The 20,917-nt window shown below is 33.1% G+C and overlaps 5 protein-coding genes across 5 annotated transcripts; 3 read left to right on the forward strand and 2 right to left on the reverse strand.

Moving 5' to 3' along the window:
• The first annotated feature begins 929 nt into the window (after positions 1 to 929).
• LOC113866961 (receptor-like protein kinase FERONIA) lies at positions 930 to 6,293 on the forward strand. Its single transcript, XM_027501798.1, has 2 exons — positions 930 to 3,743; positions 5,972 to 6,293. The coding sequence occupies exon 1, from the start codon at positions 1,063 to 1,065 to the stop codon at positions 3,700 to 3,702; it is 2,640 nt and encodes an 879-aa protein (XP_027357599.1). The 5' UTR covers positions 930 to 1,062; the 3' UTR covers positions 3,703 to 3,743; positions 5,972 to 6,293.
• On the reverse strand, positions 4,226 to 6,353 carry LOC113866962 (PI-PLC X domain-containing protein At5g67130-like). Its single transcript, XM_027501799.1, has 8 exons — positions 6,208 to 6,353; positions 6,002 to 6,124; positions 5,559 to 5,696; positions 5,369 to 5,467; positions 4,928 to 5,231; positions 4,610 to 4,833; positions 4,414 to 4,500; positions 4,226 to 4,327 (listed from the first exon to the last, which is right to left on the reverse strand). Exons 1-8 carry the CDS (start codon positions 6,292 to 6,294, stop codon positions 4,295 to 4,297), a joined length of 1,095 nt encoding a protein of 364 aa, XP_027357600.1. The 5' UTR covers positions 6,295 to 6,353; the 3' UTR covers positions 4,226 to 4,294.
• Positions 6,354 to 8,964: 2,611 nt separating this feature from the next.
• Positions 8,965 to 10,020, forward strand: LOC113867651 (receptor-like protein kinase ANXUR2). The gene has a single exon (XM_027503062.1). It carries the CDS (start codon positions 8,965 to 8,967, stop codon positions 10,018 to 10,020), a length of 1,056 nt encoding a protein of 351 aa, XP_027358863.1.
• Positions 10,021 to 11,513: 1,493 nt separating this feature from the next.
• On the reverse strand, positions 11,514 to 13,609 carry LOC113867176 (phenolic glucoside malonyltransferase 1-like). The gene has a single exon (XM_027502281.1). It carries the CDS (start codon positions 13,543 to 13,545, stop codon positions 12,175 to 12,177), a length of 1,371 nt encoding a protein of 456 aa, XP_027358082.1. The 5' UTR covers positions 13,546 to 13,609; the 3' UTR covers positions 11,514 to 12,174.
• A 4,849-nt stretch (positions 13,610 to 18,458) lies between these two features.
• Positions 18,459 to 20,894, forward strand: LOC113867178 (nucleoplasmin-like protein ANO39). The gene is made up of 7 exons (XM_027502283.1): positions 18,459 to 18,603; positions 18,717 to 18,838; positions 18,938 to 18,990; positions 19,288 to 19,351; positions 19,506 to 19,548; positions 19,671 to 19,718; positions 20,139 to 20,894. Exons 1-7 carry the CDS (start codon positions 18,481 to 18,483, stop codon positions 20,460 to 20,462), a joined length of 777 nt encoding a protein of 258 aa, XP_027358084.1. The 5' UTR covers positions 18,459 to 18,480; the 3' UTR covers positions 20,463 to 20,894.
• The last annotated feature ends 23 nt before the right edge of the window (positions 20,895 to 20,917 follow it).

The following is a 20,917-nucleotide window of genomic DNA, read 5'->3' on the forward strand; positions in this document are numbered from 1 at the left end:
TAATTTTTTAGTCCCACTAAGTATATTAAATTTTAATATTAATCTCTTTAATTTAAAAAATATATATTCTCAAAAATTGTAATTTCCATCCCTTTTAATATTTTTTTTAAAAAATAACGCATGACACAAAATTGACATGTGATAATATCTTAATTAATAGGTTGTCATTTAGTAGTGACCAGAAACCAAAATCAACAAATTTTAAAAATATAAAGACTAAAATAAATTTATAAAAAACCAAAATAAAATTTGAATGTATTTTTAAAAGACTACAAATATATTTAACTCATTTTTTTTATCTCTTTATCTCTCTTCCTTTGCAAGTGCAAATTTTTTTAAAATTAACATAACTCATTTTTAAACAGCAATTGTGCATTTACTTAAATAATCATTTCCTATACTTTATGTAATTCATTTTCAATAATTTCTGCAGCATTTTTTTATATTCTCTAAGCCGCATAATCTATATTTCATCACATATTTTATTTATACATGGTAAAATGAGCTAGCTAGTCCATTTGACTGCATGTGATGAATTTTAGCAGGTGGAGTAAAGAAGCTTGAATCCAATTAAAACTTGCAAAATTAATATTCATACTTAATAGCATTTTTTTAAATATTTTTAGGGATTTAACTTATACTAGACTAAAAGATATAAATATAATCTAAATCCTAGATTTTATTTAGCAAGTTGTAGCAGACTTGGGTGGAGAGTTGATTGGGTGAGTCTAATTTATCTGTCTCTTTGAATCTCTTGTGTTTGCTAGTATTAGTGTGAAAATAACATAACTAATTTTTAAGGGCAATTGTTTCAATCCGTGCATATCTAAACCATTGACACTGAACTAAACCATTGACTTGTGTGTATCGTGTCCAATTTTTATACCAAAGAAGAAGAAAAGTCCCTATCCCAGTCTCCTCCCTCTTCAATTCAAGTCTTCTTCGGCTTACACTCTGAACTTTCCCAGCAACTACAATCCCCCATACAAGCCAATAGCCATGATGATGATTACAACTATTAAAACTCTTCACAACCTCACTTCCTAGTGTATCACATCAACCATGAGGCTCAGGCTCACTTTGCTTTTCTTCTTAGTTCTTCTACACCTCTCCACACACCTTCAATCTTACACTCCAGAGGAGCACTTCACCATCAGCTGCGGTGTCACCGGCAACTCCTCCGACGGGGATAGGACATGGACAGGGGACATAGACTCTAAATTCTTACCCTTCCAACACGACACCGTTTCCGCCACAGCTACAACCCAGTCCTCTTCCACCAAACAAATCCCATACACCACCGCACGCTTGTCCCGTTCCCAATTCACCTACTCCTTCCCTCTCACCGCAGGCCCCAAATTCCTTCGCCTCTTCTTCTACCCAACCCTATACCCTTCCTTCCCTCCCTCCCAAGCCTTTTTCACCGTTCAATCCAACCAATTCACCCTCCTCCACGACTTCAACGCTTCCCTCAACGCCGCCGCACAAAAAACCGACACAATCGTACGAGAATACATCGTCAACGTCGACGACGCTCAGAGACTCAACCTCACCTTCATCCCTTCGTCGTCGCAACCGAACACCTACGCTTTCGTGAACGGAATCGAGGTCCTATCCATGCCCAACGACCTCTATTACACGTCGGACCAAGGGTTCAATCTCGTCGGAACGAACTCGGTCTACAGCGTGGATGCCACTAAAGCGCTGGAGATGGATTACAGAATCAAAGTGGGAGGCCAGGGAATATCGCCGCGAAACGACGTCGGTTTGTTGAGAGATTGGGCGGGTCAGGACGACGCTTTTCTAATGACCCCGAGTGCGCTAAGAAGCCTACCAGCTGACGTGAACCGCGTCATGAACATAACCGTGAATCCTGATTACGTGGCACCGGTGGAACTCTTCAGAACGGCGCGTGAGATGGGCCTTAACGCCGCTCTTAACAAACGCCTCAACTTGACATGGGAGTTCCCCGTTGATTCTGGCTTCTACTACATGCTCAGGCTCCATTTTTGTGAAATTGACCCCAATGTCACTGAAAACAGTGACAGGGTTTTCTTCATCTACATAGCGGGCCAGGTAGCTGAAGAACGGGCCGATGTCTTGAAATGGGCCCATACACAAATAGGCCTCGCTGTGCACAAAGACTACGCCGTTTTCATCCCTAACAACCCTTATAAAAAGGTTAACCTCTCCCTCCAAATGCATCCCTATTCGAGTGCTAGAGATACCAAATACAGCGACCCGTTCTTGAACGGTCTCGAAATTTTTAAAATCAGCGACCAGAACAACCTTGCCGGACCTAACCCGGACCCGGTTCAGGCTCCACCCAACCCGTCCGGTCAGAGTTCGAATAAAAAAAGCAGCAGCACAACGACAATTGTTGGACTCGTCGTCGGCGTGGTAGCCGGTGTCGTTTTGATCTCCTTTGTCGTTTTCCTATTTGTTCGGAATAAGCCAAGGAAAGCCAAGACTTCTAAATCTACCAAGTCCTCCGCGACATCCAAGTGGGGTCCACTGTCGTTTGCGACGACCAAGTCAACCAACACGCAAAAGTCGTTGCCGTCGGATCTCTGCCGCCACTTCTCCCTCCCCGAGATCAAAACCGCCACCAACAACTTCGACGACGTGTTCATCGTCGGCGTCGGGGGATTCGGCCACGTGTACAAAGGCTACATCGACGGCGGTTCCACCCCCGTCGCCATCAAGCGCCTTAAGCCAGGTTCGCAGCAAGGTGCGCACGAGTTCATGAACGAGATCGAGATGCTCTCGCAGCTTCGTCACCTTCACCTCGTTTCCCTCATCGGTTACTGCAACGAAAGCAACGAGATGATCCTCGTCTACGACTTCATGACTCGTGGAACTCTCCGCGACCATCTCTACAACACCGATAACCCCGCTCTCTCGTGGAAGCGGCGCTTGCAGCTCTGCATCGGCGCGGCGCGGGGGCTGCATTATCTCCATTCAGGCGCGAAGCACACGATCATCCACCGCGACGTGAAGACCACCAACATTTTACTGGATGAGAAGTGGGTGGCCAAGGTTTCAGACTTCGGGCTTTCAAGAATTGGGCCCACGGGGATGTCCAAGGCCCACGTGAGCACGGTCGTGAAAGGGAGCGTGGGGTATTTGGACCCGGAGTACTACAAACGACAGCGTTTAACTGAAAAATCTGACGTGTATTCCTTCGGGGTTGTGTTGTTTGAGATACTCTGCGCTCGGCCGCCTCTGATCCGCACCGCGGAGAAGAAACAGGTGTCGCTGGCTGATTGGGCCAGACACTGTTACCAAAATGGGACGGTGGGTCAGATTGTGGACCCCGCGTTGAAAGGTAGAATCGCACCCGAGTGCCTGAAGAAGTTTTGCGAGATTGGGGTTAGTTGTTTGTTGGACGATGGGACCCAGAGGCCGTCGATGAACGACGTCGTTTGGATGCTGGAGTTCGCGTTGCAGTTGCAAGAGAGCGCGGAGCAGCGTGAGAATGAGAATGAGAATGGTGTTGAAATGGTTAACGACAGAAGAGAAGATAGCGAGGATATGTTCAGTAGTGGAACGAGTGTGGGACAGGTTTCCGATTTTAACCACAGTGTGACTACGACCACTAGCGGAGAACGTAGTTATTCTGCTGATGATAAGAGTAGCGATAGGTTATTGTCTGGGTCTGGAACCGTCTTCTCCGAGATTATGGAGCCAAAGGCGCGTTGAGCATTCCAAATTTCCAACACCTCTATTTCATTTTCTTAATGGTAATATAATGATATACTTTAAGCTGTACAGGAATTATAGTGCTTCTATATCAACATTTTTGTTATTAGCCTAAGTGTGTTCAATTATTGTAACATTTTTTCTTCCAATAATTAATTTTTAGGTTTCTTTCAGAACGTGACTCAATAATTTTCTCACCTAATAGTCTCTTGTACTCTTACTCTGTTATTTTTTCCTTAGGGATGACAACTATAAAAGGATTTCAACAACAAATGCATAGCTACATTATGGATTGCCGAATAAAAGCATATAACCGAATCTACTAAGACTATGGCCACAGAAAACGAAACTTGTATAATTGTAGGTAGAGACCAAAATGCAGAGCAATCACGTGGAATTATGGTTTAAACTAAATCTTAAAACACTTTCCACAGTATTTGGATAATCTTCGATAACGTTAAAGTAAAACTCTTAAGTGGTAAATACACGTCTAAAGAATAGGACATAAGGTTCGTCCTTCCTAAAATTTTCACTTGCATGTTTCAACATCTTCCAGTAACTATAGCTAACACATTTGGAATTGCTATGCTTTCTATGCTGAGCAAGCTTGTGAAGTAGATCCAGGCTGCAAAATGGAAGAACCAAAATTCAATTGTTGGCAGTTATATATTAGCTGTGTTTTATAGAAAGCAAGGGTGCAAATTCCCTTACCACGCAAGCATGAACATCATTACAACCGCACAACAGCTTCCCATTGAGGGTGTCCACGGCTTGAAAAGATCCTCCTCCTTCACTCCTCTTCACAATGGTCCCAAAATTGTAAGAATAGAGGGATACATGTGTTCCAAAGTTTTTGCTTTCGCAACAGAAGTTACAAGAAAAAGTGAAAAATATGCCATAGACCTACCTTGTAATAATCAACAGCGACATAATTAGCCCACCTGTTGCCAGCAGCACCATGACATGTTTTTAGCATGTCAATGAGGCCTCCAGAATTATCCATACATGTGATCGGCTTAAGCGGAGCCGATCGAAAATAGTTTACCAACACCAAGGACTTGCTCTTATCATCAAGAGGAGATGATTCTGCTCTATGTGCACAGCTTCCTGCATTCCTTCCACCATCCCCATCTGCAGAAACTAGATCATCAAAATGAAATTGACAAAGGAAGATCAATGCATGTGTTAAAGAATAAAGGAGCTTTGATGGTTGGTGTTTTCTTACACTGATTTTCAACCATGTAATTCCACTGATAAGCAATGCCTTCACTTTGTTCCTTAGACCTTACTGAAGTGAACACTAGTAATCTATGGCTTTTAGCAACCATGTCCCTCACCAGAGGCCAATCTCCCCCATTTTTTGGCATGCTTGTCACAGGAAACCAAAACTTCATCAAACCAGCTTCGGTGAAGACTTTTGTCAATCCTTTTGGTGTTTTAACATAATCTTCCAATATGAGTGTGACAATTTCTGTTGGGTTGGCTGATAGAAAAGCTGCAATTTCCTTGAGTGTATCTATAGCCGGTTCCTACTTGTTGATTACGAAGTTAGGGTACTTGTGTAGTGGTAACTAACTACTCATTAGTCATTAGTGTTTGCTAAGAAACAAGTTAGGAAAGCATAGGCCAAAAAGAAACAGAACTTGGAAGATTATTTTTTACATACAAAAGCTGTGAAATCATAGCACTGGCCTTGAAATGAATGGCATAACCACACATTTCCATCAAAATCGTATGCATCTAGCATTAGTCCCCGAACTCCACTCTACAAATGAAACCATTGATGAATGCTTGTAAGAAACAGAATATCTGGAAAAGTGAGCAGAAGCAAAGCTTAGTAGTAATGAATGGCATACATGTAGCTGCTGGGTTATACTGTCTTCCTGGTTAGTGATGGTTGCTCGAGGCACTCCTGTGTGAGATGGTTCGCCATCAATGGCAAAAGCGTTGTGCGTTGTCAAAAATGCGTATTTGTTGAATGGTAAAGAGTTATTCTAAAAGAAATAAAGAACCAATTAACATAAGATTAAGATGAAATACTGAATTTCCCCTTTCCCTCTCTAAAAGAATGTGCATGTATCATATATTCTCTTTTGGTCTAAAAATTTACAATGCCCTCATGTGAAATGATGAAGTAGTTTCTGGCCTACACCGAGTGTCCAACCACTATAAATTTTGTCACTTGATGCTGGTGTTCAGAAGTTTGATACATAGGAATTAGGTGGGTTGTCATCTATGCATTTGTTGTGACAGTTCCTTGTGAAATCAGGCAAAGACTAAAGAGAAATGGATATCTTACTATGAGCTTGAATTGATCTGTGATGGAAGATCTCACGCACCTAGAGCCAGAAAACCCAAGTGGACATGAGAAACAATAGAGCCCGGTTCCACAATCACCATTAGACGAGCACCCATCATGAAGCTGATCAAAGATTCAAAAACATCGAGATAAAAACCAAAAACTCAAAAGCATGATTCAAAGAAGAGGTGATAGGCAACACAAACCCTGCAGTTTCCACTAGAGCAAGCAGCATCAACACAACAACACAAGGGAAGAATAATAACCAAAAGCAAGCACAGCAGAGAACCCATTTACACAATGACTAATTTGGATCAGTGGGGGGTCTCTTAAGGAAGTGAAGAAAATCACAGAGGGGTCTAAATCTAATTTATGGGAAAAAGCAATAATGGCTTAAGGAGTTTTCAATCCTCATAGTACAGCCGAAAGGGAAAGCGGTTATGTTGCATTAATTATTGGAAACGAAAGCACTACAAAAGAATACTTGATGAAGTTGAGTGTGAAAAGTTTCCTACTTTTCATACTTATCGCCAAACTCAGTGCTTCTGCAAAGAAGAACACTAACGGTTGAAGTGCTGATTTGGATTTTGAGAGACAAAAAATCTGCGACATTTTGGTAAACCGTAAAGATAAAGTATGAAATTGAAGTATGTGCTCTAGCTTCTCGGTTGGTGGTTGGTTGGGTACATTTATATTCGCGGTGGATTAGACAATAATATAAGATTGTGGTTTATCCACCATTGTCATGCTGCTGTACTTCAATGCTCAAAACATAGTCGTTTAAAACTGGGATGCAAGAACTTTTATATATATTTATTTTTATTAAAAATATTATAAAATTCTTATTTTACCTATTTTGAAATTTATTTATATTAAAATTCGGTTTTAATGATGCAATAATCATATTCATACTGATAGATCTTTAAACGCGAGGCATATTCTTTGAATTTCGTCGTCATCCCAAAAAGATATATATAATTCTAAATTTCTTTTTATATATTTTGGATGGAATATTCTCTGAACTTTGTCATCTTTCATAATTAACAAATTTCTTTTGGTATAGCTCGAGTTTTTTTATACATAATAACATAAATATAAGTTAAAAATAAAAACTATGAGAAAAATATATTATTATTATTATTAATTCAATAATAATGAAACTATGAATCTTGGAAATAAATAAAGTATAATGGTATATGTTTTGTTTTTAATAGTAAAAATGTTATTTTATAAAATTAAATAAATTGAAAAGATAAAGTTTAGCAAAAAAAGATAATATTTTGCAAAAAGAAAATGAAAATAAATTATTTAATAAAGACATATCATTTCTACAACAATTAATTTGATAAAGTACGTCAATATTTAAAAATCAAAATGCAATTCATATTTAATTAAGAGTAACTACATTTAAGTAATAACTTTTAAAGAAACTAAATTTAATTAATAAGCATTTAAGTGGAATAAAAAAATAAACTGCTAACTGATGTCATTATTGAATCAAATGTGAAAATATCTTATCAAAAAGTGTGACAGTGAACTTCTTTTAATAATTCTTAATGTATCATTAATGTAATTTTTAATGAAAAATATTTTTTATTCTTTGACTAGTAATTTTAACAAAATTCTAAAAAATATATATATACAAAAATTAAAAGAAAATATTTAATGCAATAAAAATCAGGTGACTTAATATGAATAAAAATAACTCTTAAAAATACTTTAATTCAATACCTAAGATTCAAATTTATCATTATTACTATTATATAATATTACTAGAGTAAGAAAGGTTATGAATCTTGGAATTTAACGCTGAGAATACTTTCATTGTAGAATTATTTTTCAGTAAATTAACTTTGTAAATAGTACCTTTAAAATTGATTTTGTATTTACAAGAATGTTATGTGAAATGTTATTTTAACTGGGTTTTTTTATTAATAAACAAGAAGAATATTAATTAATGATACCTGTTCTTTTTTATCAATTGTTTTAGCATTAATTTTTAGAATTGATTTTAAACATCTAAAAATAGTTATTAAAATGAAAATATTTATTTACATTTTTTATTTTAATATAATAAATACTTTTTTATATATAAACTTGTCATATTTTATTTTTTAAAATTAATTTCAAGGAGTGATAAAACATTTTTCTTATTTTATTAATTCATTTGCAATCCATATCGGTGCAATCATTGTCAGTTTGGTGAAACAAACAACTTGGAGCAAGCTAAGCAAATAGTCAAGTTGTAATAACCTAAATATTTACAAGAGGAAAAAGGAATCCAAACCTGTGTGTCCATGCATATGATTCCAATCTCTTTATATTGCCTCTTGCATAGGTTGAAGCTTACCTCCACTATTTAACCTCTTCCCTGGATATATCCCTAAACTACTAAATAAGCCTAAAGAAAACCCAAATATGCACTCAAATTCCAAAATTAAAAAAAAAAAACAAATTCTAAGTTGAGTAAATTTAATTTAATGTAATGTAACATGTGTCATTGTTAAACTTTGGTCTAAAGATTAGGCTTCAGGGCATGTGACTCCCATACATCATATGTAAAAAATGAGAGAATTCTATTCCCACCAAAATGTCTAGTGGATATTATTATTGCAGATTTGTTAACATCAACTCTTAAAATTTGATTTTGATTATTTAAAAATAATAAACTTATATTATATCAAATATATAATAAATAATTTTTAACAAATGTTTACAAAAATCATATTTATTAGCTGATATTAACATTTTTCACATATTATTACAAGAAAAAACAACCAAATAGGCGAGACGACTTTTGTGTATGATAATTGGTCTAAAATTTCAACTAACTCAAATAGTCACAAGTCTTCAACTAAAGCCCGCTAATTTGACCAAACCGTGTGAATCAACCCATCCAATCATAGCAGCAAGAACATCTTTGCACCTAATTAAGCTTCACACAGCATTAATTCCTCTGCAAAATGGGTCCTTTTCCATGTCTATCATGCTTCACCACCCCAAAATCCAACACCAAAAACCACTTTATCCCTCTCGAACAACTATGTCACCGTTATTCTTGTGCTCAACTTCAAAAAGCCACAAACAACTTCAACCAAAGTTCAATTGTTAGTGGAGAAGGCCCATGTCAGGTCTACAAAGGCCACCTCAAAGCCCAAGGATATGTTGCAATCAAGAAGTTCAAGACTAGAAGCCCAGCTGGTGATACAGAATTCAGGGCTGAAGTTAAAATTCTTTGTCAACTACACCACCCAAATGTTGTTCCTTTGATTGGTTTTGGTGAGCATAAAAGTGACAAGTTCGTTGTGTATGATTATGTCTCTAATGGAAGCCTCTATGATTGTTTGCATGGTACCAACATTAACAATGTTGTTCCATTGTCATGGAAACAAAGACTAAACATTTGTATTGGTGTGGCTCGTGGACTACACTACATTCATTTTGGATCAAAGATACCCATCATTCACCGTGCAGTGAAATCAAGCAACATTCTTTTGGACCATAATTTGGTGCCTAAATTGGCAGATTTTGGGCTATGCAAGAAGGAACCTCAAGGGGATTCAAGGCCAAAACCACCAAGAGTTGAGGTGAGGGAGGATTTGGAAGTTAGTTTGGAATACATGGACCCAGAGTTTCATATGTATGGATGGCTATCAAAGAAGTGTGATGTGTATTCTTTTGGTGTGGTTTTGTTGGAGATTTTATGTAGGAAAGAAGCATGTTTTTTGACCCCTTATGGAGTTTATGTGTACCTTGTCAAGTGGGCCTTTAATGATGAAAGAAAAGGTGTTCCTGAGAAGATTGTTGATCCATGTCTCATGGGAAAAATAGCACCAGAGTGTTGGCAAGTGTTCATTGAGATCCTTCAGAGATGTTTGGCTTCAGATGGTGAAGAGAGACCAACAATGGGGGAAGTGGAAGTGGTTCTAGAGAATGCATTGCTTTTGCAGGAAAGAGCAGATGCTGAGAAGGAGCATCATGATCCCAGTTCTAATTATAGCTTGGCCAATTGCAACTAAATGTTACATTTTCAATGTTGCAAATTTTTTTAATTTTGACAAATCTTGTATTTCTTCGGTTCACTTATTGTAGTGTTACAAGGATATCACATTAAGGTGCTACCTTGTAACAAATAAATTTTGTTTGTACATAGATCAAGTTAGCAGCACAGAAACTGACCATCATAGATCATATTGCTTGAAGGGACTCTTCTTTCCCCTTAAACCAGCCATCTGAAACCAAAGTTTCTACATTCTACTCCACTTAGCACTCAATTCTTCACATAAATATGTGAACTACTCTATTGGTCTTGTTTGTTTTGCTTTGACAAAAAATGCCAAAAAATACTTGTGTGTAAGCTTACTTAAATTAGGTGAACGTTGATAACTGAAACTTCATTTTCAGTTTAGAGTGTGCATATTACTTGAGCTTTTGGATATGTGAAGGGGTTAATTCAAATTAACTTTTAATTGCATCACTGTGCATTCTTTAAGTGCTTCACCGACTTCTGCGGGGTCTATTATATCACTGCTCCGTTAAATGTTGAGACAATGATAATGATGTGTCACCAAAATATACAGTGAATTTTACTACAGGAAACAGGAAAAACGAGAATTTTGAGATTTGTGTATTATCAACAATCATAGTAATGACAGATCCGGATTCAGTGCAGTTGTGGTAGGATCCGGATTTGTGTAATAGGGTAGTATCTTACTATTTTGGACCACCATGTTCCACCTTATTTAATAAAATAATTTTTTGTTTATATTTTTAAGCAATTAAAGTTTCAAAAATTACTTTAAGTTCATTCTGACCAAATATAATACATTTAGGAAGGAAGCAATCTTCTTTCACTGTGTACAATCTTTTTCATAGTATATTGCGTTTTTGTTTGCCTGCGCACGTCATTTTAAACATCAATTTTTGAAGCTATCTGTCACAGTTCATCGATAAACCACAAAAACCTTAATCCAAATCCTACGATCATGCCACAGAAACAAAAACATTAGTTTAAGAATAAAATTAATATAAATTTTATTTAATAATAAAAATTATGTTAAAGAGTATATTATTAAAATTATTCTTGTAAATTGTGTTAGTCTTCATCCTATTTAAATTCTTCCTGAAATGCAGAAAGGACAAAATATTCAAAAGTAAGAGAAATAAAATATTTTATCATCCTTACCAGTAGCATGGATCAATCAATTTTCTTTTCACAAAACATAAACTAAAACCCTTATTGTCAAGTGTTCAATCGTAGTGAATGAAAGGGAGAGAGGGTAACTTTTCAAGGGGGCTTTGATGATGATAGAGGACGGTGTAGTATCATAGTATAGTATAAGAAAAAGAAAAAGAAAAATTTAGGTAAAATATTATTAACTGAAGTTAGGACGAGAAATTTTATTAAACACATTTAATATTATTATAAAATCTTTCTTTATTCATTTCACATTCGAATTTAGGAGTGTCCATAGATTATTTTCCAAAATAGAATAACGTAATTGCTCTGAAATTTCAATATCCATAGCATTCATGAAGTCTCCATAACCTCGGAAAATTCTTCTTTGATCATTCCAATTTGGAATCTTTGATCATAAAGAACGGAAAGGCGAAATAAGTAAAGAGAAATTTGGGTCCCTTCTTTTTCTTTCTAAAATATTAAATTAAAGGTGAAAATATTATAAAAAAATTACCATTTCCTTCAACCAAACAGCATGCAATTTACCAAAAAAGTCTAAACTCTTTTCCACAAAAGGGCATCGACATGATTGGACTGGTGTTTTGTCTCCTTCCTTCACTGTCAACATTCCATTGAAATAGAAGACAAACGTTCACAGTACATTGAAAACGGACCAAAAACAATAATTCAAGTAATCCCAATTGGAAACGTTATAAACAGCAAAAGCTAACTTCACAGCACATTAAGGGTACTGGTAAAGAATAGTCACTAGATGCTTCCATATATGATAATACAATTTTTTGTGACATTAATTACCAGACTAAGACTCACAATTTTTGCTTATTCAGCCTAAAAGTATTGCATAGGTTTATAAAGATATTAATGGCAAATACTATGAAAATATATGCTCTTGGGAACTAGGAAAAGCACTCTATAGCATGAAACATATTCATGGAATTATTATCCTTCCCTCAAAATAGTCAAGTTTTAAACTTTAAAAGGATTCAAGTCCTTGAACAAATAGGGTACTGAAAGCTTCCATCTCCCGTTTACATAACACCAATCCAATCTCAATTCCTCCATCATTATTCCTACTTTCAGAAAGAGAAAATGCTCCTGTTCTGTCTATTGAAGCCATATCCACCTTCTTTGGCCTCCCCCATCCAAAATCAGTACTATAAACCTCAAACCATGGTGATCCAGCAGTAGAAAATATTCTGTCCGTGGTTGCTTTTTGCATATTTGAAACCAAATCTTTTGCTCCATTTAACACTCCATCCTTCACTCTAATCAAGGCTTCATTTATCCCCTCCAAAGTAGTAATAAATCCATCATTTTCTACTAAGTCCTTTGTCTCAGCCACAACCATTTGGCCTCCAACACAATTTCCAAAATACGTGGCAGGAATTGGAGGGTCCAAACGAGATCTACAATCCACACTAAATATGAACACTATACGATTTGTCTTTGGTTGTTCTGCTTTGACCAAACATGCTAAAACATAAGCACATGTAACTGAAAACGTTGATAACTTAACCTTTGTTTTCATCTTAGAATTTGCATGTTGCTTGAGCTTCTCAATATGTGAAGGGGTTAATTCAAACAAACCTTTAACTGCATCACTTGGTGTTGCATTAATGGACTCCCACACCTTGAGACTCCGATTGTTTGATCCTCCATGATTCATCCATGCATCCACATAGGCTTGGCTAATTCCTTCAGGGTCTTTTATCACTGATCTATCAAAGAAAGGTGTTAGATGTTGAGGTAATGACAAAGACGATGATTCTCCAAGGTTATTGGAGCATGCATAAGCCCATGATTTCATAAACAAAGTTGAAGATTTTCCATCAAAAGCTGCATGGTGTGTGGTTATTCCAATGCAAAAACCGGAATTTGGGAACACAGTGACTTGAAGTGCTAACACAGAAGCTTGTTCATGAGAAGTATTCAAATGGGGTATCAAGGGTTGTCTTTTTTCTGCTTCACAAAGATGGGAACAAAGATGGGTGAAGTTTGCATTGGACTCAGCAACAGTGAAGGAAACAGCATCACCAGGAAAATAGTTGATGATGGGTATGGAAGAATCATGTGGCCATGTGATGTTACCAGCGAAAGGGAGAAAGTGTTGGAGAGTGAGTGAAAGAGAGTGTTTGAGAGCAGGAAGAACAGAATCAAAGAAAGAAGAAGATGAGTGTGGGAAAGAGTAGAAGAAGAGACGCTCAACAGGTGGAAACCTTAGCCATAAGAGATCAAAGAAGGTTAGAGGCAGAGAGGTTGGCGTGGTGGAAAGGGTTGGTCCTTGTAATGGTGCTACTGAACAAACTTGAACAACTTTGAAAGATGGAGTTGATGGTTGCGTCATGGTTTATCAGAGAGAGGGAGAGGGAGAATAAGAGGTGGGCGTTCACAGCAATATCAATATGGATATACATATATATACATAAGATAGGAAAATATATATAAAAAAAAAATGTGACAAACAATGCAATAAAAAAAGAAATAAACAAAATTAAGAGAAAGTGAGTGTAAAAATGTTATTATATTAGAAGACAATAGAGGAAGATGTTATCATCTTGGACTTTACATGTATCATGGAATTTCCTTGTAGGATTGTTTTTTGCAATTTCCTCAAAAAGAGTAATTTGAAAATTGTTATTGAAAGTTTAGGAATGGCTAGCCCCTTTGGTGAAATATCCTTTTAGATTGGTATACTACTTTGTTTATTATAAATATTATATGAGTATCACTTTAAAATTTGATAGATATTTTTTAATAAAATTTATATAAGAATTATATTAATAATTAAAAAATATCAATTATAACTTTTAAAATTAAAATTTAAAAAGCTAATAATAAAAAAAACTAATGCAATGCAAATTCCCGCATTCATATGCGTTTTCATGACGATAGCTTTTATTTTTTACCAATGCAAAATAAAAAATAATTTTCAGAAAAGTCAAGTTTGATTTCAAAGTCCATAAAGCACATTAGGTATTAGGTATCAAAAAATATCTAGAAAGGATATATTATTTTTTAATAAAATTCATTTTAAATTATTAAATATAATTCTAACATGTAATATAATTAGTTTTAATCATAATTTTTAATAAAATGCATTTCATTAAAAAGTATAAAAGATGGTTTTCTACCTGTAAATCTAATCCACACAATTTCATAAAATTGAAATTTCAAAGTTAGTCGACACAATAAACAAATATTGTGAATTTCCATCCTCTGTTGAAAAGAAGAAACTTAAAATATAATATTTTGTTAATTAAAATTAAATATTAATATAATAATAATGGTAATAAAAACTCCAACGCCTTTTCCCACGGTTTATGACTTGCAGGCAGAAAGTCGCCGCTGGCCACGTGCCTCAAAGGACAGTGTTCCAGAAACTTCAAAAGTTGGCTTTCTATAAAAATAATTATATTTTTTAGGTAAGTAAAATTAATTTATATATTTTTATTTGATATAAAGTTTATTTTAAAGTTTAGTTTAAAATTTTTTAAAAAAACACAATATAAGTGTGGTTTTTCAAATGCTTCTAGTAATATTTTTTAACAAAAAATTATAATTTATAACAATAATTTACTTTAAAAAAATTGAGATTTAAAGTCAAAATATATTTATAAGCCTATTTAAAATATTATTATTAATAATAAATTAAAAAAGTGACCCCTCAATAATTAAATGATAATAACACTACTAATGCCCAAGTTTTTGGTGAAACCAAAGTTCCAAAAGCTTCCTTAAGAGAGCAACCCACAACCAGCCAAAGCAGTTTCTTGCCTGACTCAACCATCTATGTTGAAATTGATCCATCCCTCTCCACAAAATTCCTCTAAATAAATTAATCTCAAAAAGAGAATCATTAGAAAAAGTTAATTGAGCATTTTAATCAATATCTATATTGATAAGACTATCAACATAAAAATTAGCCTTCACATGAATGAGACAAAATTTTAGATTAGGAACTAACAAAAATTTATTTTGATTTGTAATTCCTTTAGTTGTTTATTCTCTTTCATCTTCTTAATAATCTCTTATTACTCATAATAAAATTCTTTAATTGATTAACAATTTTATAACTCCCAATAATTTTAGATTTTCTTCTTTATCAACATGTTTAAATATTTCTAAACTCATTTTTAAGCCTTCAAATTGTATCCCTTAGTTGAGATTTCTAATCCCAATTCACATTAAAACTTCCAAGATCAGCAAAATATATCCCAATGACTTATGGATTTTTCTCAACCCATTCATGTTACATCTTTCCTCCCTTTCCCTCCTAAATGTTATTCAAAGTATCTTTTCAATAGTCTTACTCTTTTTTATTTTAATTTAGTTATTTTTTATATTTTTTATTTTTAATAAATTTTCATTAATAACTACGAGTGTGTTAAAAAATATGCTCTTAGCATTTCTCACATGTCAATATCTAACAATAATTCTAGATATTTATTTGCATTATAATAAAAAATTTACATAAAAAATATTTTAGATCACTAGAAGAAACTTATGAGAATAAAATCTTTACTTTAAATTATATTTAACAATATCTAACAATACAAAAGTTAGTATAACTTCACTCCTTTATCTAAATTATTAAAATAAATATTTACATTATATGAGAATAAAATCTTTACTTTAAATTATATTTATATTTAAATCAGGGGAATAAATATTTACAATACAGGTAATAAAAGTTCTGTATAAAAGCATACAAATAGTTAAATAAAAAATAAATACATATTAATATCTAAATCACATGAGTTACAATATACATTATATTAGAATAAAAAATTGTGATAATTTTTACATCATAAAAATCGTGAGAATGGAAATTTAATATTAACTTCTAAATTATAAGAGTATACATAAAATTAAATTATTCTAAATTATTAAAATAATTAATATATTTCCTTATAAATTTTTTTAAAGAAATTATATATTTCACCCAAAAATTTATAACATAATGATTTTATTAATTGCTATTTATACAAGTTTTCAAAATTTTTAAATAATATTGAAATAAATGTTTTTTTATTACATCAAACTAATTATTTAATGTTAATGACTATATAATCAAATGCACAAACATTTTCAATATTAAAATATTTTATTAATATTATTAAGTTGTGTTTATTTGTATAGTTATTTCACTCTAAATGTTGTAAAATTTTTAAATTACATTATATTATTTTTTGTTTCTTTTTATTGTAAAATTTACTTTTATTTTCTCATCAATCTACATTTTAATTATTATTATTATTATTATTCTTACATTTTACACATTAGTGCATCGCATAAATCATAAATGATAAATAAAATATAATTTAAAATATAAAAATATGTTAAAATTATTTTTTATAATTTTTAATCACTTCACTGTTAATCAATTTTTATGTGTGACAAGTTTACCAATTCTATTTGTAGTAAAGATGAAATAAATATTGTTGAATCTGATAGACTTGTAATATAATAATAGATTCTAATATTTTACATAAAGTTTGAGAAAATAACTATATACATTATATGCATATTTTGATATTCATTAATTTGAATTTTAAATTGATTAAAGTTAAACAGTGTAAATAAATAGAAAACAACAATAAAGAAATTGTTGAGATTGAATTTCATCTATCTAACTCAATTGATTTCTAACGTCATATAAATATGATTCTATTAATCAATACTATTGAGTTCTTTGGAGTTACTCTAAATCAATTTCTTGCATTTAGAGTTACTAAAGATTATAATCCAACAAAGATTTCTTAGTTTATCAAATCATGATCTTTGCATTAAGATCAATAACTTAACCAACTAATAACTCCAAACATATTCCTACCACTAGAGCTATTAGGTAATATGATTCAAATTAGACTTAGAAAGTATTTTTCAATCGAAATCAAAGTTTAAAATCTAAATATGAGTAATCAGTTCATCTAAAGCATTAAGAGTAGAATCACAATTACTAACAATGAATAATAGATAGCATAAATATAATAAAAAAGAAATTCAAGAAAGTTTGACTGATTACATTCAATTTCAATAAAAAAGTAATTTAGCTACTCATGGTAGTGAATGTCAATCTCAAAATATGAGAGAATAGAGTAAAAGAAGATAAATGATGAATCTCCATGCTATCAGGTTGAATCCCAAACTTCGTGGTCCTTTGTTCCTCCTCTGTTTTCTAGTTTTTTGTTCGTTACCTCTGTTTTCCATTCTTTCTTTGTTATACTCCCAAAAATTAAAACAATGTGACTGAAAAGAGAGTGAACCGCGAAAAAATTCTTCTTGATTAAGAAATCTAAATTGTTGAACTATTGGAGAAGTGTTAGACACTCTGAAAGTCAAGACCTCCCATCCTCTCTAGACCTAATTTGTTCAACGCCTTTACAATAGCTAAGTGGTTGGTACATGCTTCCAAATATTGTTATCTGACTCCAATCCGCTTAGCGCTTCTCCAAAGGCTGAGCAGTTGAGAGACTTCAAAATTATTTAAAAAAAAAAAAAACTTTATAAGTCATCCAAGATCAAGATAAAAGAAAATTAGTTTCAAAAGTCAATAACTTTTTACAAAATATAGTAATCACATATTCTTTAATTTTCTTAAAGATAAAAATGGGTTAAAAATAAAATTTCCTTTTAAATCAAGTTCTAAAGTGTAAATACAAACTACAATTTATACAAAATAAACACTTAACATTCATATTATTTATTTAGGTAGGACAATTATAAATATCAGATTTTTTTAAATATTTAAGATTAACGACTCAAACTCAAAATTATCAATTAAATTAAGATAATTTTATAACTAGATAATTTATACTATAATAAAGTTGTTTCATTTGATATATTATGTCAAAATTAAAATTAACTAAAAAATTATTTGAAAGAAACAAAAATTACAAGAACAAATAAAATTAAATGTTTAATATATATATATATATATATATATATATATATATATCTTAATAAAAGTATAAATAATATAATTTTAAAAATAGTTGAAGACCCATTTTAAAAAAACGATATTCTATTTAAAAGTGAAGAGTTATATTGTATAATATTTCATATGAAAAACCTAATATTACCAAAACACATGAATCAAGTGAAACAAAATTGTTTCAATTTAATTAATTATATTCGAGCATATGATTATTATTAGTTTTTTTGAAAGAGCTATTGCAGTTTAAAGTTAAAAAAATAAATAAATAAAAGTTTTGTTTTATAAATATTTAAAAATAAAAGAAAAAGTAAATTACCAAAAGAGCAATAGAAGTAGCCTTTGATGCGCTGCGAGGGAATGCATGAACAGAAGACGAAGATGAGCAGCGGCAAGAAGAGTGGACCCCCAAAGCATCAGAACAAGTATGCTTGGAACCCCAACGCTGGTCGCAAAATCAATGAAACTGTATGTTTTTGTAACCCCATTTTCTTATTCTTACTTCTAAACTCTCTTCATTCATATCAAACCCATAAAAACTTTTTTTCTCTCTAAAATATTATTCACAATCTCATACACAGGAAGTTGGAGGAAGGTTGAGACCTTTGTCTGATATAACTGGAGTGTGCCCTCGTTGCAAGGAACAAATTGAATGGAAACGCCGTTATGGCAAGTACAAGCCTCTTCTTCAACCTGCTAAATGGTATCTTTTTTCTTTGTTTTGATTTTTTATTGTTAAAAAAACTTAATTTATATTTTTTTATTTCTTTATTTTTTCATTAATTAGTTAATTGGGTTGCAGCCAGAGATGTTCCAAGCGTGCTGTTCGCCAAGCTTATCATAACTTATGTGCTGGTTAGTATCACATTTAATTTAATTTAACTTTGTGTTTATTGTTGGGTTTTGGTGAGTAGGTGTTTTCAAATAAGTTGCAATAAGCAAAAAAAGATTGGATTTTTGGAGTGTGGAAGTGGAAGGAGAAAAAGGGTACGGGTTCAATTGGTTGGAGCTTGTAATGGTGCACAAGTTGTTTGTGAAAACTGCTCTTTGGATATAAGATAATAATACCCTGATGATATTGGTTGAAAACTGAAGATCAAGTTTGCTTCTTTGGTTTTGTGTATTTGCTCATTGGCTTTGATGTTTGTGCAGGTTGTGCCAAGGAGCATGGTGTATGTGCAAAGTGTTGTTGCAGTGGGGACCGAATAGTTGGAAGGTTGTCTTTCTTTCATTTTATGAAGGATTCACTTTCTGTTTGTATTTGTAAGATTTGTTTTGTTCAAGATGGATATCAGTTAGCTTTAGTTGACCCTGACACTCATTAAAGGAAAAAATGAATCTGTATTGATATGTAATTTTGTTTCTTGTAGGGATTCTTTGGAAGTTGAGGCCGAGCAAAAAATGCTTGAGGAGGTTTCTTTTTCAGTGACTCTCTTCTTCCCCTCTTGTTGCCATGTTTTTGTATCTTCGGAATGTTAGATTGGTTCATCTATGCAAAGCAGAAGCTCCTAATAACACTGACATTTTTGTTGCAGGCCATTAAGAACTCTCGGGAGAGAGAGAGAAGAACCCTATTGCGTGCTGTAAGATACTAAAACCAAGCCTATTCATATCATATTCTGCTTCATTTTCATCACTAACATGTAGTTTAATAGACAGCATTTAAAACAAAACATGAATATAGAATGTTTCATTTGAAAATCATATCACCGAGTTGTGATTGTTAAACGATGCCTGGTTAGGAAGCTTTTTGTAGTACCTATTGTTGATGCATACACAATTCTCTAATGTTTTTACATATATGTGTAATTACATTTGTCCTGAATTTATGTTGGTATTCTAAAATCGGCCCAAGTCTATATACGCCATGGTGTAACATGATTTATTTATCATTCATGGCAAAGGCAGTACCTGTATTGTTTATACCATTTTTTTTTTCACACTGTCCATGTTTCGCACACATGCATGTTACTGAATATTCATCTTTCTACTTCTGCTATCAGATGAACAAAGGCAAATCTAAGAGTTCAAGAAATACCCCAAACGATACTAAAGATAATAAAGTTGGACATTTATTTCCAAATGCATCCCTTGAAGACTATGCCAAACTGAATAGAGTTAACGTGGGGCATGATGATGGAGAAGTATGTGATGATAAATCTGATGATAGTGAGGGGGAAGTTTGTGAAGATGAAGGTGATAACTGTGACAATGAAGATTGTGATGATGAAGATGATAACAGTGTTGGTGATAATGAAGATTGTGATGAGGATGATGACAATAATGATGATAATGTTCCTGGTCATACAGATGACAGAAATGAATGATTCGGGATTGGAGTCAGTTTCCTAGAGAAATTACAATCTGATTTCTTTGCAGTCTGTTTTTGACATATCTGCTGCGTTTTAGGTGACACATATTGTGTTGAATACAAATTTTGGATGAGTTGTATCATTATATACACAGAGTTTAGATGAATCTTGTTCGCCTATGGGGGATTTTTGTTTTATTGTTGATTTTTAATCCACTCAAACACCGCCTGATTCCTGATTTGTTCTGCTGAGCGTGACCATCAGTTCATATTATTAAGTTAGTGGCTGCATTTTGAGCCACAGGATTCTACTTACCCAACCTAAAATTTCCTAGTATTATGAGTGATACCCTAAATGGTTGGGATTTGTTTTAAGCTATGTTATATAATATTTTATTTAGGAAGAACTTGGAAGTGCTTATTGGTGTTTATGAAAGTAGCTTGTGATCCTTTTATAAGTTTTTTTAGCTA

The sequence above is a fragment of the Abrus precatorius genome, unplaced genomic scaffold, assembly GCF_003935025.1.
Source record: "Abrus precatorius isolate BTA unplaced genomic scaffold, Abrus_2018 Scaffold5, whole genome shotgun sequence".
NCBI classification, from domain to species: Eukaryota; Viridiplantae; Streptophyta; class Magnoliopsida; order Fabales; family Fabaceae; genus Abrus; species Abrus precatorius.

Bases quoted from the DNA above. Each gene is read 5' to 3' on its own strand.
- LOC113866962 (XM_027501799.1), bottom strand. From the start codon at position 6,294: ATGGGTTCTCTGCTGTGCTTGCTTTTGGTTATTATTCTTCCCTTGTGT. The intron at 6,125-6,207 runs GTTTGTGTTGCC...ATCTTTGATCAG, and splicing joins GCTCTAGTGGAAACTGCAGG to CTTCATGATGGGTGCTCGTC. The intron at 4,501-4,609 runs GTAGGTCTATGG...ACCATTGTGAAG, and splicing joins TCGCTGTTGATTATTACAAG to AGGAGTGAAGGAGGAGGATC.
- LOC113866961 (XM_027501798.1), top strand. From the start codon at position 1,063: ATGAGGCTCAGGCTCACTTTGCTTTTCTTCTTAGTTCTTCTACACCTC.
- LOC113867178 (XM_027502283.1), top strand. From the start codon at position 18,481: ATGCGCTGCGAGGGAATGCATGAACAGAAGACGAAGATGAGCAGCGGC. The intron at 18,991-19,287 runs GTTAGTATCACA...ATGTTTGTGCAG, and splicing joins TTATCATAACTTATGTGCTG to GTTGTGCCAAGGAGCATGGT. The intron at 19,352-19,505 runs GTTGTCTTTCTT...TGTTTCTTGTAG, and splicing joins GGGGACCGAATAGTTGGAAG to GGATTCTTTGGAAGTTGAGG.
- LOC113867176 (XM_027502281.1), bottom strand. From the start codon at position 13,545: ATGACGCAACCATCAACTCCATCTTTCAAAGTTGTTCAAGTTTGTTCA.
- LOC113867651 (XM_027503062.1), top strand. From the start codon at position 8,965: ATGGGTCCTTTTCCATGTCTATCATGCTTCACCACCCCAAAATCCAAC.